Here is a 27,642-nt window from a genome sequence, read left to right on the forward strand (position 1 = left end):
GAATGATCTCCTTTTAGCGACTGCTTTAATGATCTGCTCTCAAATGTTTTCGTCCATTTGATTTGCTGTCATTTCGAGTTTGATAGAAAACCTTCAGGATAGCAGTCATGAAGACGACACTGAGCCACTCCTTCATAAGATGCTGTGGCCTTGCACTTCCCCCTACCATGAATGCCAGAGTCCTCACCGAAGGCATTTCACACAGGGAGGTTTAAGGCTGTTAGGGATTTGATGAGAGGTTTTCAGGGATTGGCTGGGATTCAGGGGCCATCATTTTTAGCTGTTATCACCGAGGATTTACATGTTTTATGGTCTCCTATCTGGAGAGTAGGAAAAAGTCAGCCGTCTATTTCTGTTCCCATGGTGAAGCGGTGAAGTACAGAGCAGTGTAGGCTCAAAAAAGGAAGTGAGTCACAGCTGACGTATATGGGCATGAATCGAGGCTCCACCCCCTTCTCGCTGAGCCAGCTCAGTGGAGGCTAGAGAGCAGATAGAGCTATGTGACCTTGATAGCTATGTGACGTCAATAATTAATCCTTTACCAAATCAATGGATCAGTCACCAGCCTTTCTGATATCACTCTTTCATTTTTCTCAAAATAGTCCCTGAGCAGGAAGAACATATGGCAATCGGTAATGTGAATATGCTTTCGGTCTGTGGAAAAGAACAGCATGAAAATACATACCTGCTGTCTGTTTGTAAAATACTGCATTTTTCATAATTCACAATACAGGTTTTGATGAGTAAAAATGACATTAAGCAACTAAATGCTTTCAAGGCCTTATAACATGTGTAGACTGACTAAATGTCTCTCTGTGGTATGTGTCAGTTGGGAGCAAGTCTGAATCAAGGAAATCAATCTACGTCAAAAGAAAACTGTTTCACTTTACAGCAATTAGCAGTTCTTCTCGTTTAAAATACATTCTTGTGTAGATGTGTGGTGAAAGAGATTAAATTAGCTTGCCAATAGACTACTCATTCACCACCTGGAGTTTATTTAATGAAAGCACAATCAGCACTAATTACCAGTAGTCATCGGGCACCAGCAACAGACAGAAAATGTCCTGTTTTCCTTCTTGGGAGCATACATGCTGTACCCAAACATCCCTAAGATGAGGATCTGTACCATAATCACCTAAAAAATAGAAATTTGAAAGAACCTGAACCGGAAAGGTTGTCTTTACAGTTATCTTATGAAACAGTTGAATACTTCATACTTTAATGTTTTGTGTTCAGGTCCAGTGTTGCATAATTAACACAAAGCATCTTTACCAGGGAATGCACATTGTGCTACTCTGCTACCTTTAAAGAAATGGAGTAGGGACATTAACATCTGTTGAGAAGAACATCAGTCTGCCAAAACAAAATAAACTGCTTTTAGTTACATGTATTTTGCTGTCACCCGTTTATGGTTTCAATTACATAAAAGCTGTCAGTTTCTACTCCTAGTGCATAGAGATTGCCTTCACCACAGAATGTTTGTTGTATGTATTTTATTTTGTGCAAGTATGTTACTTACATACATTGAAAACACAATCACAAATCATAGATGACCTATTCATTTTGTGGCACCTATGTGATACAAATGATCACATTTAATGGAGTAACTTGTTATTTTATAGTGAGCAAGAAAACAGTATATAACAGACTTTGTTGTCACCAATTGGCCAAAAAATCGTAATTTTCTCACGCTCAGCTAACGTGATCATGAATATTTACCCGCATGGATGAACTTTCTTACTAGCTAAAACGATTACTCAATCTTAAGTGGTTGCTGATTAAATTACCTGCGCCTAGGCATCAACGTCTGATGAGAGCACATCAAATTGACCCCTACTACAACACCCCCCCATCCCCCCCTCCCGAGCATGCACCTTCAGAACTTCATGATGCAGGAATGTTGGACGAGTCCACTGTAATTTGTCTTGTCAGCAAATGCTAGCTGGCAAATGGGGTCTGAGAGCTTCCTGGTTCAGCCTGTGGCTGATATCATTCTGTAACTGAGATGCTTCAGTGCACACAGCAATGATGATGATGATGAGGACAGGAGATGCGTGCTTCCTAGGCTTGGACACCTACAGAGAAGCGGTGGTCCAGGCTACGATTGACTGCACAGGCATGGCAATCTGCATTGTTGATTTGAAAGGGCACAATCGTGCTCTGTGGAGATGGTTTCTTTTGGACTTGCCTCAAGTGTTGAGGATGAGCACATTGTGGAAGCCTCCTAATTAGCATGCTTTGCATAAGAGCTTCTCTCACACAAGAAGCTTTTCTCACACACAGGCTTGCTCACACATGGCGAGTCTAAATATAGACCAGCCGCTGCCACCTCTCCATGTCATATCCGCCTCCTGAACTAGCCAGCCCCTCCTGTCCACTAGCTCTCTCCTCAACACATGGCACTCATCCCTCTCTGTCCCTCGGGCTCCAGCCACCACGGTTCTGTGGGCTGTCTGCTGTTAGAGCCCCTCTCCACCTGTGTAGCTGTCATCAGCTGCGCTGTTAATTACACCTGGCCTGACTTGGTTCCATCACCCCTGACCTACTGTCAGCTCAGCTAACACTGAAGGAACGTCACCTTTGGTTTAGATATAGTGCTGCTGTCAGTTCAGCTAACGCAGATGGAACCTTTAAGGCTGGGCTGGTGCTTCAAATCACCTGTGTGGGACTGGTGACAGCAGTGACCTTTGAGTGGTCGGCCTGATTAGATTGAGGTTCCATAGCGCACTACAGGGGGTGGCCTGAAACACCCCCACTACCCCTACCACAAACAGCCATCAACACACACACACACATTGAGGTGTGTGACTCACATGTCTCAGAAAGGTGATGGTATAATGACTGTAGCCCCCTCCACCCACAGCCTCACTCCCTCTCAGCCCATCGTACTGATACTCCACAATATTCCACTTTTACTAGAGTATTTGCTTTGACAACGTAACTTCAAACAAAGCCTCACTTAGTTTCATGTACTATCCATTTTTAGATCTAAGAGGACGTTCAAATAGAATAGGATCTTTTGTTCTCTTTAAATGTGAACATTTACATTTTAAGGCATACCTAATTTTCTCTGGTGGATGTGTCGTAGAGAGAGTTGCTAAGCAACTTGGTAAAAATGCAGAGTCAAACAAGGCGTGGCTGGACCTGTGACAGTTCTGTTTGGATAGCACAAGTCAGAGGTCGCTGGCACAGCAGTCCGAGGGTGCCTGGAGCTCTTTACGCTTTGACGGGCAGAGCAGGATCGCCAGCGCCAAGGGAAACCGCATCCAAGCACAGCTCAGGGAGCACTCCAATCAGCAGCAGCGCATTCTCAGTCCAGGCCTGGACCAGCACAAATATATTTCCTCCCGTCTAGAATGAGCTCCTGCCACACGGAGCAGATCTCTACTAAGATGTGGTTGTGTGGCTGTGCTGAGCTGCTACTGCCTGGCTCTTGAGCCCAGACTGTCAGTGCTGTGCAGGCATTCTGCTGCAGCTGGTGGCTATGTCTGATTATGTGCTCTACTAAACAGGGAAATGCAGCAGGGTGGATGCACAGTGGCTAACACTAGAAACACACAGTACGTCACAGGTCACACCAATGTCCCTCTGTCTGATATATGCCGACACATTTTGCATAGTACGTCCTGAATGCTCAGATCTACTCCAGGAAGACCTGCATTACTGTCATTTTTCTATTTTCAGTTTGAAGGCTGAATCCCACTGGGTTGAATCCTCGATTATTAAAGTGGAATCCATCAGTGTACTTAGTCAGAGCGCCCCTTTCACACGCATACACACACACACACACATACACACATACACACATACACACACTCTCTCTCTCACTCTCTTTCTCTGTCAACTCCCCAATCTCTCCATCTTAGTCCAGGCTGAAAACAGAACTGCAGATTTCACTTAGCCGCCCCCCTCCCTCCCTGTTAGCGAGGCCTCACAGTGATTGCAGCTCATTCTCTCTTAACGGGGATTGCTAAAGGGAATCAATAGAGCAAAGCCTCAGAAAAAGGCCATGTTAATGTAATAGAGGTGGGTGAAATACGCTCTGGCAGAGAGAGATGCTCTCTGGCTCACATCCCAGCTGTAGAATGCTCTGGGATCTTGGAGCTCTGAGTCAGGCATAGAGGAGGGCACTCAGCCGGAGCGCCCAGAACAGGTCCCTACCGTTTTTTCTCCTCACATAGATTCGGACAAAATGGTACCTGCTTTTCAAGTAACACCGCTTATTGGTTCATGATATATTGGGTTGGGAATTGTTAGTGTCATTTGGTGCCTGTGGGGCATTTCTGGTTGACCTTCTGTACACAGTTCCCTCTGTAGTAAAGACTGTGCTGGGATGCAGATGTGGCCTCAGAAGGGGTTGGTGGTGAGTCACAGTTATGTTGGGCAAAGATAAACAGTGGTGGCCCTTAGAGTAGGAAAAGAGAAAGTGGAGATGAGGAGAGAGTAAGATCTCATCAACCCTCTTCTCTTTCCTTGTGTCAGCTAATATAAAGCTCTTCATTCATTATTGATGTGAGAGGGTCATGCATTTCTGTGCTTTTCATGACTATAGGGCAAAAACTAGGCTAACAGATGGGTTCATTTGCCTTCATTCAGACTCTGACCCATCTTCCAAGGAGGAAACAAAAGCAACATTTCCGCAAGATTGAAATCTTGGGGCCAGGCTTGGAAATTCACACCAGCCAAATGCATGTGAATTTGCTCAACCTGCAGCCACGGTGGCAGTTAAATAAAAGTATAGCATCAACAAATAATGCACTTGGAGAATCATGTAAGTCGCTCTGGATAAGAGCGTCTGCCAAATTACTAAATGTAATCTCACAAAGTAGCCCAGTGTACGCTTAAAGGCCTTTACACACCAAAGGCGGCAGCAGCCGGCCGAAACACGTTTTGTCACTGGTTGGTGACAAGTACAGAGTTCACATCACTGTCATTTTGGTCAAAGTCTACACGGAGTTAATGCGAGTATCTAAGCAGAGCTCTGCCCTGACAATGTCACCTCACACTTTAAATATTTGCGATGCCGCCAAGTTCCTAAACTACTGAGCTAGCCACTAAGCAAAACCGCTAGCTAGCTGAATGGAGTCAAGTACTGTATTTAATTGAAATAAAGTACGCCTCCACTATAGCTTACAGTGGAGGCGTTTTATATTAGGCTATCTCTACAGTTACCTAACCAGTCAGCTATCAAGCACTAGCTAAGCTAACTATTGAAATACATTCTTCCTATCTGCCTAATGCTACTGTCTTTTAAGAAAACTTGACTTATAATGTCAATTTTAATTTGCCAGACTCAGTTTGGGCGTTTAGTCTAGTACTGTAGGCCTACATAATAGCTACAGTACAGTAGCGAGACTAGCTAGAAATTGTAGCTAGCTCTTTCAAACAACATAAAAACTATTTGGTGTTACATGGTAGAGGTTACGAGATTTGCTGACAAAACGGGACGGTCTATTTAGCTCTTACTTCCATCACAGTTTATGGTTTGTGACTGTACGTATCTATATCTGGGAGTCAGATGGCTGAGACTGTACGTATCCATATCTGGGAGTCAGATGGCTGAGCGGTGAGGGAGTCGGGCTAGTAATCAGAAGGTTGCAAAAAAAAGTAAAAAAAGTAAAAAAGTAAGCAGACGCTCTGCAAAAGAGCGTCTGCTACATAACTAAATGTAAATGTACGTGTGTCGTTACTGTCCTGTAGGGTATGTAGGCTATGTGTGCATGAGAGAAATAATTTGTGTATTTTCCTTATGAGTTTAAATCGTTACCTTTTCTCTATATATATATAATCATACTTGGATATTGTAGATCTTGTTATTTTTCACATGCAGTTACTGCCAGTTAAAAGTAACATTTCAGACATGGTTGTCTTCCCCCAGTCCTCTCTTTTACCACCAGTCGTTTGAAATCGAGCTTGGGTCACACTCCATAACCACACAACACGGCAACCATGACAATGCGCCTTATGTGGTGTCAGCATGGTAACCTATTTGTCTTCACTAAAAGGAGCTCTACCTTTTTGCCCCCCTGTGGATTGTGGTCTCTGTGGATCAATTGCTCCCTTGTCTAAGGAGCTGTGCCTCTGTGGTGATTCAGTATCTCTGCATGGCAGTGGCTTTGCTAGCAGGGTGTAACAGGCCTTGAAGGCTGAGTGGGTGGGAGTGTGTGTTTGTGACAGGACTGAAAGTGACTGCTGCACGGCCAACCTGGCTCGTGGTGCTGGGGGCTCAGTGAGCTTGTGTGGGTGTAGCCGTGGACATGTCATAATGCTAGAACACAGGCACAGTCCTGACAGGAGTCCTAGTGGGAGAAATATGGATTGAATAATAGATTAAGTCTTTCAGCCTGGCATAAAGCTGGGGGGTGGTTATTGCTTAGAGAGAAAAACGGGGCGGGATGGATGTTACGGAAATAAAGGAATTTCTTCTGATATGAATGCAAGGGTTGACTCTCACTGTATAGTATGCCTATCACTCTTATTTCAGTCTACACATTGATTCCCAGTCTCTGTGTTATTGTTTCTCAACCAACAAATCAAACTAATGGAGTTGTGCACCGTGGAAAGAAAATGCAAGACAATATATTACTCTTAGTTTTGGTGCTCTGTTCTCAGAATGATTGAGTCCAATCCAGAGTTGTTAATATTTAGTTGCATTCTGTAAACTGAAATAGATTAAGTGAAGGCTGAAGAGACAGTGTCCACCTCTGGTTTGGGACAGCAGGCTGGTGAAGGGTGTGGGGATGTGATGGAGGCTGTACTGACCCCAGGACTCTGCGCTGTGTGTCCTGTGTTTACTACCAGTTGGACAACCTGGATGAGCAGGCTGCTCAGATCAGACGAGAGTTAGACGGACGTCTTCAGATGGCAGACCAGATTGCCCGGGTAAGTCAAACACCATGAACAACAAGTTCTCATTCCATCAGGACCCGAGTTCAGCAGTATATCAACAAATCACTACAGTTTGTCAATATATCTACTGAATCCTATATAAAAATCCTCTGAATGGCTTCAAATCTAAATGAGAGAAAGTGACAGTATCACATTTTCCTGGTCCCATTGCAGGGTGGAAAGTTCCCCAAGTTTGTGTCCAAAGAGATGGAAGCCATGTACATCGAAGAGCTCAAATCATCAGTGAACCAGCTGATGGCCAACCTGGAGAGCATGCCCGTGTCCAAGGGGGGAGACTTCAAACTGCAGAAGCTCAAGCGGGGCCACAACACCTCCATCATAGACATGGGCCAGGAGGACGAGAACACGCTGTCCAAGTCTGACGTGGTGCTCTCCTTCACCCTGGAGGTACACACCAGGCAGGCCCTTAGAGTCACTGGATGTTTGTGGGAACCAGGCATGTTTCCTAGTGGAACGTATAGATTAATTGTCTCCATCGCAACCTGTATCGATTGAAGGTAATACCGAACATTTAGAGGAATCATCGTCTTGTCGTAACATATAGGCTATTACTCATTTGGACTGTGTATACTTTAATGTAGATCCAGACTGCAAGGCAAGTCTGAGGCCAGAACAGGATCTTTGAGGCGAGCAGACAGACCTGCTACCTTAACAAAGATGATGAGTCACAGCCATTATCCGTCATCATGATGAGCTGTGATAGTTGATAGAAAATGCATCATTTCACACTAGAGAGAAATGAAATAGAATATACTGTTATTTCACAAGTGCTGTTATTCCTCTTTCTGAGTCCAAGCACATCACTTACACAGATCAATGCCTCTCTCAGCAGGTGTTTTTAGAATCTTAAAGAAGCAGTGATTAGTGTTGCATTGAATTGACTTTAACAATTTACATACTTTTTTACGTTTGATTCATTTAATGGATGCTTTTATCCATAGCAACACATAAACAGTGCAGATATTAAGTACAGCAGAAGATCAAGGACCAGAAGTGATGGTTCTACAGTATTTTGTTACTGTACAAAAAAGAATACAACAGTGCGACAATAACATTTAGACTACTGAAGCAAGCTAAAAAATGCATGGTAACATAAAATACATTAGTTAGCTAGCTAGCTACTGTAAAATATGTATTTATATATGTTAGGTGCATCCCTTATGACACTTGTCACAGAATACCATATTCTTTCTTTTTAAAGATTTAAAGATATTGTAGTAGTATCCCATAATGTCATGGCATGTGGCAGGAGTGTGCTGTTTGGGGGGGTGGCATGAGGTTCAAGGCTGAGTATTGTGGTGATGGAGGGGGTTCAGTGTGAGTCTGGAGTCATGGCTGGTACTTGTCATTTCCAGGTGGTGATCATGGAGGTGGTGGGGCTGAAGTCTCTGGCTCCTAACAGGATTGTCTACTGCACCATGGAGGTGGAGGGGGGAGAGAAACTCCAGACAGACCAGGCTGAGGCCTCCAAGCCCACGTAAGAACCGGCTCAATCTGTCCCACACAGTGACCAACACAACCAACCATGACTGTACTTTACATTCCCTGAGTCATCTGTTATTCACGGTTAAACCCTCACAGCCAGATTCCTTCTTGACTCGACTTGATGTTAATTCTCCCTGTCCACCTGTAGTCGGTGAATCGAAAGGCCAGAGACACTTGGTGTTCGTCCCTGGCTTGGGAACCACAATTCACCTTAGGTTAGATTCTCAGGGAGATAATTGACTCGTTAATATCTGACTCCAATTTTAAGACACGTGCACAAGTGCGTTACCTGTAACCTCGAGCGCTAAACAGTTAATGACAGAAACTCTGACGTAGGTAAAAATCGTCTGCTTGATCAGAGCACCGACCCTAAAGTATGCGTGTTCACTAAACAGTCGTTTATCTCTACTATAATATAGATTTAACCATAGTCGACCTAGTAGGATATGTAATCGATCACTCAGAGGCCCCGGTAAATTCCTTCGGAGCGTGGAGATCCACTGTAAGTGACTCAGAGGCCTTAAGTTAAAACCTAATCAAAAGTCTATGTTTATAATCAGTTAGCCGCATCAACCAGACTAGATCTAAGTTTTCACCGCCGTAGCCTGATAGATACGTTTCAAAGAGAACATGTAACGTCAAAATGCACAATAATAGTTTATTATCTAAATAGTAAGATAATCAATACAATGATAATGAAATATCATCAAATACAAAACATACCTTCAGAGCAATGGTTAACAAAGGTATGTCACAATGAAGACTAGGCGCCTAACGCACTGGAGCTGTATCGTAAACCAAACTCGAAGTGATTGGTAACACTTCTTCCTATATACACCCAAACCTGACTAAAAATGGGGACACCGGTCACATTACTGAAAAGTAGTCTAAACGCATACAAATTCAAATTGGATCATTAATCAAGGCTACAGTAGACCAAGTGGTTCCCTTGCAAGACAGGGGAATATGTTAAACACATGTTGGTCTGCTGTAGGCACAAACTCTGTAAACCCTGTACATGTACATGTTACAGTATTAAAATTATTACAAGCATGTAATACATAAAATAAGAAACAAAAGCATATCAAACATGACATTAAAAGCTGTTTAGAACCTTATTTTCAAGTACACAACGATATAATGATAATAAAGATACGATTTAATGATAATTTCAGAGTCTTCCTCTGTCCACCTTCCTCTTCAACTGTTGAGACCACCTCTCCAGAGGTGTGTCATTAAGGTGTGATGGTCATTTTAGCATTCATGCAAATCAACAACTGTCCCAGACGAGTGTCTGGGTGACCAGTGACAAAGGGGCTGCCAAAACAGCCCTACACACCTTTGATACTATTTCTCATGGGGTGGTAGATAGTTGGGTCAGAGGATTAGTCACTTCATAGATTACATTTCAATACTTTAGAAAATCAGAAAGATTAGGAGTTATCTTAGATAAAGAGGGATTATTTCCCAGTGGGTAAATATTAAGTGAGATTTCTGAGCCTTGGCTACTCCTACCCACAGATTTAGGGTTGAAGAAGAGAGAGGCAGATGGGAAGTGTAGGTTATAGGGGAGAGTGGGACTTCACCCACGGGCATCATATAGTGCAGTCTGGTATGAGGAGGCTGATTAGAGCTTTGTACAGAGTGAGTAAGTCCTCCTCCAGCACTCCTCAAAATGACATATATTACGTGCTGCTCTACATTCACTACACACACACACAAAAACATACAATTTGTAGTGAATAAATGCAGTGATTTTGTTATGCTTAAAAATGCTCTACATATGGTGGAGCACTTCAAAAACGGCATATCAATCTATTATATTATAGTGCTCATTCATTTTGGTATGCAGAATATGTGACTCATGGTATAGTAGGTATCCTAGAATACAAAACCCAGAAAACATACTGTTGGTTATGTAAAGACATGGGAACAGCCACTCTGCAGTATGAAACAGGGATGTCTTTGGGTATTTGTCAGTTAGAGTTTAAAAGGCATTAGGCTATTATGGTTCATATAATGTGTTACCAATAACCTAGTGTACATGTTTTGTGGATAACCAGCCTACCCAACCACTGATTAGAAGACTCCTGGTAGTGCTGAAGGTGTGCTGAATACCAATGCCTTTGTAGACATTTGGTTGGATCTACAAGGTCACCTTCATGCCATTGTAATAGCTCCATCTGGCAAAACCCCACCCCACCAGAATCCCCCCCCCTCCCCCCACACACTCTCCTCCCTTGGCCTTCAGTACAGGAGGGATTCTATTGCCGAGGAGTTTACAGTATGTAAAGGGTAATACATATAACAGTCCAAGATGAAACAGGATGTCAAATTTCTGGATGATATTTACGACAAAGCCTACAGAATGACGCATTCATTGGTCTTCTCCATGGCCCCCCCTTGTGGTTGTATGAGGCAATAATTTGGCTTCAACAAAGCTAGTGATGTCCTCCTTTCTGCACCAATGTCTGCTTCCCCTTCCTGCCCTTGAATTAGTCAAAAACATGACTTTGAACATGTCCTGTCTGCAACACCTGACAATGTCATATGTTTCCCTATCAATCAACAATGAACAAATTGAAGACGTTATTGTAGTGTAGCCATTGTACATCAATGCTTATTCTGTGAAGGCTGTTGCGTGCAGTGCTATTTTGAGTATTTCCAATTGTGGGTGTGTGTGTGTGTGTGTGCGAGCGTTTCTGTTTGTTAGATGTGTATTTCTGTGTGAGTGAATGTGTTCCCTCAGGCTTGTGCACCAGGCACCCACTCAGTCTCACTCCATCTCCTCTCTCTAATAAATTGAAATGTTACTGCAGCATAGTGTGTGTAGGACTAGACATTGCATTTCATATCACCCCCTCATTGTTGCACACGGCAGGTTCAGTGACAAATAAAGTGTCAGTTGCTTTCCCAGGCCTGTGCCATAACCAAGCAGTAAACTGGTTACACGGTCACGGCTTACGGTATTTTCTTTTCATTCTGCTTCGGAGGAGACTCTCTTCAACAACTGCAGAAATCTTCTTCGAGGATCTATCTCACCGACTTTCACAGGAAAGGCGTGTTGCTGGATACACATAGACAGGACATTAGGAGAGACAGAGAGGCAGCGAGAGACTGGCAGACGCTGAAGGACACCTCGAGTCTTATTGGTGCAACGTTTCCAAGTTGTGTTGACCTTGCGACTGCTGTGTATCGTGGTGAAACTGTTGATCGGTGAGCTTTATCTGGGCAGTTTGAAGAGTGGTTTCCATTCAAATGTCTCTGGTGTTGTGTCTTTCAGCTGGGGGACCCAAGGGGACTTCACTACCACACACCCTCTCCCTGCTGTCAAGGTGAAACTGTTTACAGAAAGCACCGGAGTGCTGGCACTGGAGGACAAGGAGCTGGGCAGGGTAACCCGACTCTTTTGATTTGATTTTCGAGATTCTTTCGTTAGTCATTGAACTTAAATTATATTTCTTCTTACTTATGTCTTCTTGCTTCTTTTTCTGGTGTCTATATCCACAATTCTGAGTTCACAAAGACATAGACAGGTTCCACACAAATGAAGTTATAAGCCTTCCATAGAAAATCCATTCTTCTTGGTTAATAAAATGAAGGTCATACTGTATGACCCATATACTGAACAGCGATGTGGGCGAGATCTGTCTATTCTTCCCCTCCTCCCTCTCCTCCCTTTCCACTGAGCAGCTCTCACGTGGGACCTGGCTTGAAGAGCCACACGCACACACACACACACACGAACGCCATCCAGCCTAGCCTTCACTCACACTAATCCTGTACAGTGCATCATTCCAACCCTGCTGTAGTATTGTCATTCAGGGCACAGCTCAGCCTAATCACCTCAGCCAGGGAAAAGGCTAGTGTCATAAGCTATTGCCAGGTAAGCACAACGTGTTTACAGTAGCTCCAGACAGAACTGCTGCACAGGTCCATGCTGTCCCTTTATTAGACCCTAGTGGAGTGGCATAACTGCTCATCATCAGAGTCTGTGATTCACTGTTATCTCTTTGTGAATGGCCGACCTGCTCCGTAGTGTTGTGTGGTGTGCATGTCTACTCCCTCTGCCCTGTCTCCTTTATCCTACTTCCTGTGATGTGTGGTGTGGTGGGCTGAGACTGACACAGGGCCTGACAGGTTCATTGTTAGTGGTCCTAACTCTATCCTTCTTTGTCTTTGCCTAATCTCCACTCCTCCGAAGTTAAAAAACATCTGCTGTTTGCATAATAACAATGGAAATACACTGGAGACAAAAAACGATATGATACCCAATATTTCAGCTTTGGTTTTCACTGTCTGCCACCAATTGTATGCTGATCGATCTGGTGTTGGGTGGCTATGAGGAGTGGCGGCCATCAAGGGCACCGAGGGTGATATGTGTGGAAGGGAAGGGGGCTGGGAAATCACCTAGTGGTGGTGACCTTGGCGGTGACAGGGCTCTTTGATCTCCTTCTGCAGAAGCAGCACTGGCAGCAAGGCTTCCTCAAAGCTCTTTAACTCAACAAAGAGAGATTAGGCCTCCGCCTTGCTCACTCTCCTGTGATACAGAGACTCAGGCTCCAGCATCACACACACACACAGATACACACCCACACACAGAGATAGAAACACACACTCAGACACACACACAGAGATAGACACACACACACACAGGGGCCTGCCAGAGAACGATTAAGATTTAATGGAACCTCGTGAAAATGAATTGACTGTTCAGAATCCCTGAGAATGCTGACTGGTGGAGCTGAATAGTGCACAGATCCAGACCAAAAATTACTTACGGTAGTACACCTGGCAGACATTTAGCCTATGCTTTGATTGTAGATGCATACTGTCCAAGGCATAATAGAATTAGTTCTAAAAACAACCAGTGAATTACTGTGATTTGTTAATTCTGTCTGCCGCATGTTTGGCTTGTGTACAGGTTGTTCTTCACCCAACCCCTAACAGCCCCAAGCAGTCCGAGCTGCATAAGATGGCCTTGACCAAGGCCTGTCCTGACCATGACCTGAAGATCAAACTGGCTATCCGCATGGACAAACCCCAGAACATGAAGCATTCTGGGTAAGAGGAGTGCCTCGTTACCACTAATTCTTTCTCACATATTTCTTACAGAACTTCAGCCTTTTCCTTGGCCTCATTTCTAGTCACGTACGATGGAAAAATACTGTGAGGTTTGATACTCCCCCTGGTGGATACTAGTGGGTATTTTGATTTGTACACAGTTGAAGTATTGAAGGCAGCGGAGGCGTAAATGACGCAGCGTGTCTACCTCACAAAGCTCATCTTGTTTGGAATGTTTACGCTGATGAACTTCTCATCATGTGTTGACAGGTACTTGTGGGCATTTGGCAAAAATGTGTGGAAGCGCTGGAAGAAGCGATTCTTCGTACTGGTGCAGGTGGGTCTGAAAGACGAAACCTGCAGGAGCAAGACTATTATATGTGTTGCTAATATGAGGAAATACAGTAGTCATCCTGTACAAGTGAATGATGATGAATGGTCTTGCAGGTGAGCCAGTACACGTTTGCCATGTGCAGCTACAGAGAGAAGAAGTCTGAGCCTCAAGAACTGCTGCAGCTGGATGGCTACACTGTAGACTACACTGACCCCCAGCCTGGTACGACCACACACACACACACTCACACAAGCGTGCAGGCAGACACGCTGTTTGTCTGCCATCAGCATCCAATCGCTGATGCTAAGTCTAATATGTGTCCGTCTTCAGGCCTGGATGGTGGCAGATCTTTCTTCAACGCCGTGAAGGAGGGAGACACTGTCGTCTTCGCCAGCGACGACGAGCAGGACCGTATCCTGTGGGTGCAGGCCATGTACCGTGCCACAGGCCAGTCCCACAAACCCGTCCCCCCCACCCAGGTCCAGAAACTCAACTCCAAGGGGGGGGCCGCAGCTCAGATGGATGCTCCCATTTCTCAGTTCTGTAAGTAACCCAGTTCAGAACATAATCAGCTAAGCAAAAAGCAGGTTTCATCTGATAGCTCTCACTCATGAACGTCTCACGCCATGCCTCCCACACTGCAGTCACAGTCACAGTCCCAGTCACACACACACACACAGTCACACACACTCAAACAGTCACACACACAGAAACGCACGGCCCCTGCTATCCCACAGGTCTGTCCAGCATCTAATGAACCTCCGCTCGTTGTCAACTCCACATGTTTAAAGGTGCAATTCCTCATGACTGCTCGTTCGTCTGCTCTCTAAACATCGACCGGGCTGAAAAATGAGAGAATAAGAACGAAGGCCAAACCACAATTTAAATAGGTCATGAAATATATACGATCTGAACACTGCTGGTGTTAAAGCTAGTCTTTGATTGTGGCACTTCCTCACCTCATGCTATGTTTGTGACACTAATACTGCTATAGGGAACTTTGCTCTATCCTCAAGCCTGTGTTCCTGTCTGCTGACAACAACTTTTGAACAGCAGTGGAATATTCTGTCTCCTTTTAGAGGGTCACTCCCCTCTGGTTTGTCCAGTCCCTCCCAGTCTAGTCAGATATCTCTGTAGTTTTAACCGCTATGTCACTTTACTTGCACCTTTAAGCAGCCCTCTGGTCAGGTAGCAAAGAGAAGGTAAGACTGTCTGTAGCAGTGTGGCAACACATTCTGTTGTAAATGTTTCTTCTGTGTACCTTTCATTAAACGAGTAACTAATACTAATGCAGTTTAATGATGAAATCAAAGAAGAGTAGCTGTTTTACTTAAGAAATGAACTTTTCAATCGGCGTAACTAATTATTATTATTTTAGATTTGTCTTCTGATTTAACACTGTAAAGTCAACTACAGTGTATAAACATACAGTAAACTAGCTTTGTCAGTCAGTATGCTACATTCACTGCAAGTCCTGTCCTGTGGATTGTGTATTTCTACCATTTATACAATTTGTTTACTCAAAAGTCAACACGTACAACACTAAAGAACACTCCACAATAATAGATCCTGCTATTCAAAACAAAACTCATAGCTTTTGGTGTGCATCTTTTGACTTCTTTATTTTAAAGAAATATTTGCTTTGAATTTGTCCAAAAGAAATGTTAGATGGTTTGTATAGTATTCTTTCTTTACAACATTGGCATTTATGTCATTTACATAAACGCTTAAACACAACAACCGGATAGGTCCTTTGATGAAACATTTTGATTATATTAAAATCTAAAAGGTATATAGTTCATTAAAAAACCTTTCCAATTAAACGTTTTCCCACTATTGGACATTTTTCTAAGCCATAGTGTGAACAACTTTGCAGAACAAGATGAACATAAATTCTTTGTTATTTCTCCATTAATTTATTTGTCCAGTGTGTGATCGTTCTTGTGGTTAGTTGACTCCTCTGATACCAGCTGATGCCATTCAATATCCCCTCACAGTGGCACAGCCCCCCCCACCCCACTCCCACCCCCACCTCTGAAACATTGTGGCACACTGAGCGTACATGTTTCATCCCCCAGTGGTCTTGAATGGCACAGGGACCATAACATACACAGCCCTTATGGCTCTGCTGCCGATGCTTGGTCTGATTCTACAATGCCGTGACAGTTAGGAGAAGTCCTGAAGTGTTTAATAGATAGAGATTCAATCCGACTATTTTCTGCTCTGACAAACTGAATAGAGTCTGATTGCCTGAATAGGTTGTTGGATTTGGTTTTCAATAGAGGATAACACTAAAGTGTTTCTGAAACACAAATGTTTGATAATAATTTTGAATAGTGATAAATGCTATTTATCTCTTTGAAGAAGGTCATCACTCCAACCCTTTATTTCCGCATAATGGTACAAGTCCATAGCATAGTCATGGAGGTACAGTATAGTAAGTGCACAGTGGATCCAGAGTGAGCCAGTACACTGGTTATGTATGCCCAGTTAACCTGACTGGAGATTGTTGTGAAAGTCTTTTGTGCCTTGAAAGTGTAGTGAACAAACTATCTAAAATCCTGAATTCAGACTAAGTCAACTGCAGCAGAGTGATGAGAACCCTTACTGTAACTCACTTTTCTTTTTCTCTTTCTTTCTCCCTCTTCCCCTCCCCCCCCTCTATCTCTCTCTATCTTTCTCTTTCTCTCTCTTTCTCAATCTCTCTTTGCAACTCTATCTGTATTATAAACTCACACACGCTCTCACAGACCACCACTCACAAATTCTCTCATGTTGGTACAGGTTGTTGTTTTTTGAGTTGTGTTTTCTTCCTCATGCTTTGCTTGTACCCTTCTCTAGTATTGCAGCTGCTAGGTCAGGGTCTCTCGTGTTTGCTCTCCTCCAGCCTTGTTGCTAGTCTTTATGTTATTCTGGTTTGTCCCTTCTTACCCTGCTGTCTTCTAGCTGGACTCAAGGGTAAGTGCTTCCCTGTAGCCGGCACAGCTCAGATAATCCCCGCTGATTATCTGACAAATGCAACGTGCTTTTCTCTCTCTTTCCCTTTCCTCTTCTCAAGTCTCGATTCATGTCCTAGAAAGTAGTACCGTAGATTTTTTTTCTATCTCCTCAATTGAAGATTTAAATATAAGCCTCCATTTCTGTCAGTTTAGGATGCATGTATTTGAGAAGTAGAATTATATTTTGACTTAAAGTTTATTATCTAGTTATTATTTTTGCATAATTGCCTTCTCTCTTTAATCCTATTGGTGTTGTACGACCCCTCAGAGTAAAGCAGTGAGATGGCATAACTGTCAATGCCTTCTAAAGTAAGTCTATTTACTTTGGATTCAGTTTTAGTCACAAATCTTCACCACTTTATACACATTTACCATAGAGGGAGATACAAATATGTATGTTTGATAGCATTATTGAATAGTTTGGAATAATCATTTTCACTCATTGTGAACTTGTGTGGAGAGTACAAAAACCGAAAAATAATTCGACACCCACGGTTGTCAATTTGAAATATCATATCAGACTAGTTTGGAAAGTCTGGCATCAGTTTTGACACAGTTCATGCTTTACCTCAGAGGGCTCAATTACTTTCAGTACTTTTTTGGAGCTTCTCTTCTTGAGAGTTGGCAAATATGTATGCGGAGTATTCTGAATGCCCATGACAAGGAGTAGCCAATGCCACCCCTCCTTACCATAAAATACTCCGGACCAACCCCCCCTGTCCCGGTAGATGGGCCTATAGATAGAGGCTAGACTTGTTGAACCACCCCCCTTTAGGGAGATATTTCATTTTGGTTTTATTTTTGATTGCCCTTTATTGCCTGAACAGGAGAACACCTGTGTCATGTGTTTATTGATGGAATTACAGGATTTTTTTTTTCATTTTCCCGCCCATCTCCCAGAGAATGATACAGATTGGCCTCTGTTGGCTTCATGCTATATACCCATGTACTTGCACAAAAATGTATTGCTACCCTGTTAGAGTTTCTCAGTAGTGGTATGCCTGTTAGTGTGCTCTGTAGAGATCATGAATACACTGCAACATACTCAAGTATTGTCAACTTGCAAATGCTTAGTGAAAAGGAATGCCAGTAGATGAAATCCAACGTTAAAAATGGGTCTGCAGATTTGCATGACATTTTAAAGCACAAAGTCACACTGTTTTACAGCATGTGATGATATAATCTATGTAACAAAGTATTTACTAATGCCTATCTACATAAAAAACAAATCAGTCTTGTTTCTTTTTTTTCTGTAGACTATGTATTTGTCATCAAGAGATAAAAACAACAACAAAAAAACAGTTTGATAATTCCCATTGTCCATTTAGTCTATTTTGGAATCAAACTATTTCATTCCTACATTTGACTCAGTCTAAGAAGTCGTTCTACTCCTTCCCTGTTCAAGCCTCAGGCCCACTGTCTTCCATATTTTAAGCACTTCCCTGCTACCCTATTCAACTGTCTCTTACCCCTAGTTTGCCCCCTGCCTCTCTCTCTCTCTCTCTCTCTCTCTCTCTCTCTCTCTGTCTTTCTCTTTTTCTCTTTCATTTCTGTCTTCACACTATCTTACTTAACCTAACAACTCCACTTTACTTCAGTCCATAACACGCTATTGACAGTAACAGTCCTTACCTCCTAAACTATGTATTTTCATACTTTTCAAAACCCTCGTTCCTCTTGCTGAAACACTTTTTGTAACCCCTACTCACCCTTCTCTTTCCCTTGGCCCCCCATCTGATCCCTTGATAAGGTTTACTGAAACACCTCTGGGGATATACGCTACTATACATCTATGGGGGATGAAGAATTGTTTAATGGAAGCCTTTGGCCCTTGTAACCAGAACTAGTGAATGGGTATCAACTGCCACCACACTGCCACCCCCACCCCCGTCCCTCCTCCTCCTTCCCTCACATCAGGCTGTCAGAATCCTCAGTGTTGTTGACAGTAAGGGCTTCCCTCAAACCCCCACCTTCCCCTCTCACATCATCATCACTCATCTCGGTATCCCACAGACACGACAGCTGTCACTCACTTTGAGAACATGAAAAACTCTCTCATCCTTTTATGAATTCTCTTTACATACATCCCTTCATCACTAATAGTGTCAGTATTTACTGTGCTACTGAGTAAATGGAACACTAAGAATTATATGAACATGTCTCAGATGAATCAAATTGTGTTTTAGACTTCTAGGGATATGATTATCTTTCTTTACAAACTGTTACACCGCAGTTTAGGATAAACAACTTCAAAACAGACTACAAAGCTGGATGAACAGATTTAAATCTGAATTTGATTTTAGATTTTTTCTTATTATGCTGACTTGTCACTTGACAGCTGTCAGAACTGACTAAACTATTTTTTATTGATTATTTCATAGCAAGCTTATTCAAAAATCACTCTTTTCTCTGATTTGTCTTGTTTTGTTTTTTCCAGCACACGACCCATCATTTGTCAGGAACTGAGTGACATTCACCTATCGCGAATGGCAGAATCTATTGAATACATATGAATGAGAATTCATCATTACCCAACATTTTCTCAAACCTACTTTGGGTCTATAGCACAAAAATGCTAGGGACTATTACACAAATAGCAAAAAGTTGCATGCATGCCCACACAGTACAACTCATCCGCTACTGACATGATAAAAAGATTAGCTAAATATCTTAGTCCAGATCAGCCCAATTTACTCTGTATTACACAATGCAAGTTGACAATGTAAGCTGTAAGTGTTTATTATTTGCCCTAGAAGTAGAAAGAGAAGCCTAGTGTTTGTGTCGTGCTTAGGTAGAGACATGCTTTTCCTCTGCCTGTCTGAGATCCTCTCCTCTGAACCATGTCCTTTTCCTTGTGCCGTTGGCTGGATAGATGCAGACAGAGCTCAGAAACACGGCATGGATGAGTTTATCTCCGCTAACCCCTGTAGCTTTGACCACGCCTCCCTGTTTGAGATGGTGCAGCGCCTCACCCTGGACCACAGGCTCAATGACACATTCTGCTGCTTGGTGAGTGACCTTTACATTATTCCTCTGTGAGTCACAACAGATAGGTGTACTTGTTTATCACTAACCTGACTGTGGTAACTTAGTTGTGACTATCAGAGGTTGACATTCATTTTTTGGGCCACTCGTCCTTCAAGCAAGTTAGTATATTTTTTTTTTTACAAACATCACTATGGTTTAGGCACAAGCAGGCTTGGCTCTATGCCATTCTACTTTAATTGGGTGTGCTTAATTTTATATTTATATCTATTTTATATCTTACATATTGTTTAGCTCTTTAGTATTAGACTTATTTTATTTATACATTCTACTTTTTAAATTAAGATCCTTATATGTTTATTAAAAGTGAAGATAACTGTAGCTCACTAGCTCACAGTCGCAAACGGCACTACAGTTTTGCTCGGCTCTGCCTACTTTAATTGGGTCTGCTTAATTAGGGTTCCTCCGGTCGGAGGGACGTAAGCTACAAAAGCTAAGAAGTAAAATAACGTTTAGATTCCAGTGGCCTATACATCTCGAGACGAAATGTGGGTTTAAAGCTACTGATTCTGTGACAGCAAGTTTGATAGGCTACATAACTACATTTGTTTAAGCTAAATTATGACAGTTGACTTACCTGTCTGCAATACCAGAGCAATCCCTTCAAGTCGAGCAGTAGACTACAATCATCATCTTTCTCCATCAGTATCATGTCGAAGCCAGGAAAACTTTTGGCCAGGTCGGGACAAATTTCCTCAATCTTTTCGCCTCGTACTAGGCATTTTTAGCATTCGTTTATAATCGTGGTGGAGGGATGGGGCGCTTACCTGGTGTTTGCCCAGGTTTCGGTGTATTAAACATGTTCTCACTGAACTCCACTTACAGCGCCAATGTCGGCTACCTGATTTACTGTAAATCCAAATAAGTAATCGTGAGCACATGATTGGCGCCGGCGGGCTACATTCACGGCACGAGCGGTAGAACGCGCGCATCCATTCAGATATGCGCGGATTCATTAAATGTCAGACTGTAGCTGCAATATAGAAAGACAAAAATGTATTTTCTTGCACTGATACTTTTTTTTTACTTGTCCGTCAGGGCAAGTTCAGTCATCATTATACTTGTCAATTATTTTACATTTACATTTAGCAGACGCTCTTATCCAGAGCGACTTACAGAAAGTACAGGGACATTCTCCCCGAGGCAAGTAGGGTGAAGTGCCTTGCCCAAGGACACAACGTCATGTGCACCGGCCGGGAATCGAACTGGCAACCTTCAGATTACTAGCCCGATGCTCTACCCGCATCAGCCACCTGACTCCCATTTTAATTTTTTACTTGTCCCGGACAATCGGACAAGCCTTAATGTCCATCACTCGACTATGCTAACACCCCCTTCCTTCCCTGTGCTGTGCAGGGATGGTTCAGTCCAGGCCAGGTGTTTGTCCTGGATGAGTACTGCGCCAGGAATGGAGTGCGGGGTTGTCACAGACATCTCTGTTACCTGCGCGATCTGCTGGAGAGGGCGGATAACGGGGCCATGATTGACCCCACCCTGCTGCACTACAGTTTCGCATTTTGCGCCTCTCATGTCCATGGCAACAGGTGCGAAATAGCTCCCTCACTGAGTACTGTAGAGGAAGTTACCACGATCTGAGAGTGGAGAGGGGACGACTTCATATTTTTCATTGCATCTCCAAGAGGAGATGTAATAGCTAGAGAACGAGCCAGAGTCATCTACACTGAAGCATCCAATCGTCTCTTATGATTTCTCATTTCTGTATTTGCCTCATTATATTAAGTTATTGATTATAAATGTGTTTGTTCTTTGTTCATATTTATTTTAAATTAATTATTGTTTGTTTTTTGTTTCCATGATATGTCTTTTCTCTGTCTTTTCTTTTCCCTTTGTCCTTTGAAGCCATAGTCTTATAATGTCCGTGTTGCTCATCCTCCCATGCATCCCCTAAAGTCAGAGAGGGCACCAGTTACTGGGGGCCCCTGATGTGTTCTGATGGCCCCAAGGGGCCCTTGATGTGTTTTGATGGCCCCAGGGCCCCACAGAGCTCCCAGAGCTCAGAACCAGGGGCTAGTTCTAAACTGACTAACAAAATGAAGTTTAGAAGGAAAAGATCCTCCAAATCACAACTCACCCAAGAATCCCCAGTAAGGTAAGCTACAGCTACAGCTTACCTATAGCCAAGCTATAGCTACAGTATAGTGACGGGTTCATGCCTGTCATTCAAATGGAAATTTGGTCAACACCATAGAAAAGTACTGACCTTCAGCAGTCCGGATGAATGCTGAATGGAATGACCTGACATGTTTTGGGCAAAAATCCTCCAGTTCACATGACAGACTCACTGACGCAGTGTTTCACGGTGGCTCTATGGTATGTATGTGTGTGTTCCTCAGGCCAGATGGATTGAGCACGGTCAAAGTGGATGAAAAAGAGCGCTTTGAAGAAATCAAAGAGCGGTTGCGAGTGATCCTGGAAAACCAGATCACACATTTCAGGTGAACTTGCCTGTCTCATACTCACATGGTCATTCTTTATTTTACTGTGTGGTTTTACTGCTCCTAGATTAATAAACATGAACAAGATGTAAAAGTCTAGTTATAATGTATTGTTTTATCCAAGTACTGTACCAAGTAACTTTAAGATCAAATAAATTATTACATTATGTACTCTACTGGTACTAAAATAAAAAAATTGCTCTTGTTTATAATTGTTTCCCACCGCTTATTCCCATAAGTACTTAAACTAATAAATGTCACTGCAATAATAATGTACTGCAGTAAAATAAATAGTTACTATTAATCTGTTGATGTCTGTTGTCTTAATGACTGTTAGGTCCAGGGCCACATCACTGTGAGTTGTGTGTGTCTCCCTCTAGATACTGCTTCCCTTTTGGCCGTCCTGAGGGAGCGCTAAAGGCTACCCTGTCTCTGCTGGAGAGGGTTCGTAACTTGCATGTGACTGCTGAATACGGCAAATCATTGTGTTAATGAACTTAAAGATAAAAAGAGGAACACACCAATATGTACTTCGTCCCCCTTCCCCCCCCATCCCGGCAGGTGCTGATGAAGGACATAGTAACCCCTGTCCCACAAGAGGAAGTTAAAGGGGTAATCCGCAAATGTCTGGAGCAGGCTGCTCAGCTTAACTACCAACGAATCACAGAATATGCTAAGATTGAAGGTAACTAATCAGCATGCGTCACAAACACATCTTCAGTATGGCACCAGTGTGCTACAGCAATACTCCAAGACTTTACAGTTAACCCCTGCTTGGCTACTGTATGTTCTCAACACTATTAATTGTCCAAGGTGAAGGTGCATTAATGTGATCAGTTAAGAAACGCAGATCAGTTGGTCATAGGGCTTTTCATATATGGTGTTTGCAGTATGGCTCTTCAAAGGTATGGTGTTAACATGTGAAAGTAACTTAATGGTTTCAGTGCCTCTTGAGTCTCTCAAGTGTTGCGCACGGTCAGGTTTGGTTCTAAAGCACATCGGACCTTTAGAACCAAACTAGTCAAGAGGGAAATCCTCACAGAAGTATAAAACACAACCGAGGACAGACATCCTCTGAAGGTGCCGTTATTGCTTTGTCACAGAACTGGATTCAAGTTGAAATTGAATTGGTGTATTTTACTCTCAGCAAACATTTCTCAGTCTTTTGTTTGTCTCTCAGTCAAATAACTCTCTCCTTTGTTTCAGGCCTGCTTTAGCTCTGTGGTGTACTGTAGGTCAAGTTGGCTTTTTTGTAAAGATGTGTGAGTAAAAATGCATTCAAAACCAAGCCCTGAAATCTGAGTGCTGGCCACATATTGTGTCATGAGTTTTCTAGCTTTATTCAGGACTCTTGACGTGTTGTTCAGTCCATAAAGTCCACCTACTTTACACTCAATGTGTATATCTTTATCAGTGAGTCTTGCTCTGACTCTCCACTATACCTGTCCTAGAAGCCTCCCCCCGTTAGACTCTACCTTTAAACCCCCTCCCTCACCAAGTGTCCTAGTTGGCCCCCTCTCTCCGCCCCTGCTGTATCTCTCTACCTGTCCCTCTATCTCTCCTCTCCCCTGTCAAAGGGACCTCTGCCTTCTTCTCCCTGTCCTTCTGTTTTCTCCTCCTCGTTCCCCAGTAATTGGCTTCGTCACTTTTATCACTTCACTCTGATCCCTACTTGTGATAAGTGGCTTTGAAGCCAATGCAAAAGAATGCTGGAATTGGACACTTACAAACCAGCATCTGTCACCTGCATGTGCTGCAAGACATTATTATGGAGAGCTGTTTCTTTGTAGGCATTGGGCTAACCAGATAGAAACTCCAGAAAACCTGATGATTGGGAATACTGTACTTCCCACCATTTGATCTTCTGACAAAAGCCATGTCCATGCCTAGAAAGAAGAGCCCCAGGGTGCCTAAGATACTAAGGTGACAAACCCTTATTATCTTGCCATACCAAGTGAACTTATTTCCCCCTGTCCTCGTGGTGGTGGTCCAATATCAATAGTTCCTGGTAGTGTTAGCTACATTTTTCACTGGACTTTGTCATTGGACCAGCAAGGCCAAGCCAAGGCAGCACTCACCAGGACAGGCTTCTTCCCATCAGTCCCTGACGTCTGGCCTTCCCCCTTCTGACCCCAGCCTCTTGCATGCCCCGATCCTTTCTCCTGTAGGGAAAAAGAGGGAAATGTATGAGCACCCTGTCTTCTGCTTGGCGTCACAAGTGATGGATTTAACCATCCGTGAGTACCTTCCTCATCCTCTCCATCTCTCCAACCCTTCCAACATTCTTTCTCCACATTGCCCCTATCCTCCTTCACTTCCCTCAGCAATGTCCTCTCCTCTGTGTTTTTGTATCTGTTGCTCATGTCTGTGAGAGAGCAAGTGGGGAGAGCGCCAGTCATAGATCTGGACTGCTGCAGTACAGCAGCCAGGGACCTGGGCAGTACTGCACTGTGCCAACTGTTTGTGGTGATGAACATGAATGAGCGGTCTGTAAGCTTCTTTCTTTTGGTTGGACACACCCATTCCTGTGACTTGAATGCATTTTTACTTTGCTTCTGTGTTATCTCCCTCAGTCGTCTAGTCATGTGTCAGTGGTGCTGGCTGTGCGGGTCGGGCAGGTAGGATATGTCCCCTGGCACTGCCACAGCACGCAGTAGAAACGGTAGCTGTTGGCAAAGGTTCCAGCTGAAGAGTGGGTGACCTGCATACTGTGCAGAGTTCCTGTTTGTGTTTCAACTCAAGTCATCACAAGTGTGTCCTGTCATAGATCCTTGCAGCTGTTGTGTGTCTTAATTTGATGACAGTCTGAGCTTTGTATGTTCGTCGAGACACATCTTGCCGTCAGTGTTTACTTTTCAATGTTCCTCAGCCTTCAGGCTTCAGGCTTCCACGTGTCACGTCTCTTGTCTCTCCTTTGTGGATTCTTTGTGTTTTGTCTAGCTACATCATGCTGCTGGAGCTCTAAGAAATACTCTCTAGGGCCAGATGGAGATGAATAACAACTTTTACTTGCCCCCTCGCCCCTCCCCCCTGCAGCTTATAGATAACCCTAAAATGAATGAATCCTTAATATTAATAACTTAACATATTTCTTGTCTTTTCTCTTTTTCTCTCTCTCAAGTTGAGAAAAATGAAAAAAAGGATCCAAAGGATCCAGGTGAAGCCCTGTTTAACTTGTGGCTCAGACCCAGACCATATCTACGTCCATGTTTATGCACCACACAGACACATACACATCCCCCCCATGTCTTGGCATGTTCTTTCACAAATAACCATTTTAAATGGGATTTAAACCTAAACATATTTGGGGAGATTGTATCAAATCATGTTGGGTTAGAAAATGTACTTTCCCATTTTCAATTTTCCTGGCAGTGATGATTGAAAGAAAGATAAATATGATAAAGTGATGCAATCTCTTACAAATGAACACTTAGAGAGAACACAGCATCTCCAATGTGTTGAAGCAAAACAGTGCAGCAGTATATAAAACCTCAGAAGATCACCTTATTCTCAGAGTTGGAATTGGCAAACATTTCATACATATTTTTAGTATCACAAAACAAGAAAGCTACTCTTAAGTTTGATATTTAAAGTGTTTACACATCAAGGAACACATTGGAAATGGGTGAAGTATGAGATGAGTGACTATGAAACACTCTCATTACCTTGATAGTCACTATCAATACTTCTGCCTGCCTCATGCAAACCCAGGATCCAAATAGAAAACACAGCATACAGTCTCACTCTGGCTTATGAAGCCTGTTCTGTCCCCCTTTTGAACTCCTTTGCATGACCCCTCCTCAGACCTGTTTGGAATGCTCTAGGCCTGGCAAAACACTCCTTAGCATGACTATACTGTAAGAATTATATCTGTCATAATATCACAACAATCTCACGACAACATGCCCCATATAAATACAGGTCATCTCAGAGCTCATAGGCCTAAACTGCTACCCTTTTACCAGAGTTACCTATTTATTAGATAGCTGTTGATTCACTTGGGCTTCATGGCCATAACCTTAACCACCTGTGGACTATCACTGAAGTGATGTGTCACCAACACTGTTCATTTAAAACAGTGTCATTTGATTAATCAGACCCACACAAATATCTTCTCAAAAATTGTATGCACAGCTGTATGTCCTTTTTATTTCAAGTCCATGTTAGCCATTCAGTTAAATGTTCCGATGATTTGCCTATGTTGCTGCATACTTTGTATTGTTCTGACAGCCTCATATCATCACATTCCGATGTTTAGAGTCATCTTGCGCCAAAAGACATGTAAAAGGCTATATACTGACCCATTCAACCATACTGTACACATTCTGTCATTCGTTTGGCACGGAAACAGCATTCAGGGTAGAACATTTAGCATGAAGGGTATAATGACTAGTTTCCTTTCGCGTGATAAGTAGATGGCATATATCCTAACATCACTTGCCTGGATACAAGAGAATAATAAGTGCATGCTAATCTATAGTAGGTGTTTTTCATTTTCGTCTTTAGTGCAATCGGTCTGCTTGCTATCCATATAACGATCTACTGACTGTCCCGCAAGAGTCAACTCACCGAAGATTATACAGTGTTTGACTTGTACACATGCCTGAGTGACTTCAGCAGATGCATCTTGATATTTTATTCATGTTGTCTTAAACAATTCTAAGTAGGGACATTAGAGGGCTAGAAATCCTAGAAAAGCTCCTAATGAAAGCTCTCCGGCCATTTCCCTGTGTGCTCGACTAACCCCCACACCCTCATCCTCATCCTTCTGCTTCAGAGAACGTAGGCCGCTTAGTCACGCCTGCCAAAAAACTGGAGGAAACTATTCGCCTGGCGGAGTTAGTCATAGAGGTCCTCCAGCAGAACCAGGAGCACCACGCTGAGGTGAGTGGGCCGGCCCTCTTCTCCCCCGCCTCAGAGCTCCATCTCTCTCCACCCTCACTCATCCCTCAACAGAAGTAGTTCTCCTCCCAGGCCTCTGAAATGTGCCTCTTTCTTTAAAATATCTCTAAGAAAGTGCTTATAAACAGCCAAAAGCTTAGTAGGATAGTCTAGTTGGATGGAGAATGTTAACAATATATCAGGATACAGTGCAGTCAGGTTGTGAATTGGAAAAGGGTGGTATGTGCAGCCCCCTCTTTGATTTTCTTAGTGGTGCAGTGCTGCATACACCACTGGTACAGAGCTCCCTGTAAACCATGCACTGTACTATGGGTAGCAGTACTGCACTACTCCACTGTAGATCAGCAGATGATGCATGCTCATTCAGTGGAACATCTTCCAAATATGGAACTCAGTTGCACTGATCCAGTTTACACTGCACTACGAGTGTCTTCTGTATTTTAATATA

At 43.1% G+C, this 27,642-nt stretch overlaps 1 protein-coding gene across 1 annotated transcript in view; it reads left to right on the plus strand.

Moving 5' to 3' along the window:
• The window catches only part of cadpsb (Ca2+-dependent activator protein for secretion b), a 53,966-nt gene that overhangs the window by 16,573 nt on the left and 9,751 nt on the right, over nt 1-27,642 (plus strand). The window contains exons 4-18 of the mRNA XM_047026290.1: nt 6,802-6,882; nt 7,063-7,296; nt 8,265-8,386; nt 11,678-11,789; nt 13,319-13,458; nt 13,729-13,795; nt 13,906-14,014; nt 14,123-14,335; nt 19,664-19,800; nt 21,193-21,380; nt 22,191-22,292; nt 22,673-22,736; nt 22,854-22,977; nt 25,414-25,449; nt 27,070-27,176. Coding sequence (XP_046882246.1) covers nt 6,802-6,882; nt 7,063-7,296; nt 8,265-8,386; nt 11,678-11,789; nt 13,319-13,458; nt 13,729-13,795; nt 13,906-14,014; nt 14,123-14,335; nt 19,664-19,800; nt 21,193-21,380; nt 22,191-22,292; nt 22,673-22,736; nt 22,854-22,977; nt 25,414-25,449; nt 27,070-27,176 — 1,836 coding nt within the window. The remainder of the gene's footprint in view (nt 1-6,801; nt 6,883-7,062; nt 7,297-8,264; nt 8,387-11,677; nt 11,790-13,318; nt 13,459-13,728; nt 13,796-13,905; nt 14,015-14,122; nt 14,336-19,663; nt 19,801-21,192; nt 21,381-22,190; nt 22,293-22,672; nt 22,737-22,853; nt 22,978-25,413; nt 25,450-27,069; nt 27,177-27,642) is intronic.

The sequence above is a fragment of the Hypomesus transpacificus genome, chromosome 9 (genome assembly GCF_021917145.1).
Source record: "Hypomesus transpacificus isolate Combined female chromosome 9, fHypTra1, whole genome shotgun sequence".
NCBI classification, from domain to species: domain Eukaryota; kingdom Metazoa; phylum Chordata; class Actinopteri; order Osmeriformes; family Osmeridae; genus Hypomesus; species Hypomesus transpacificus.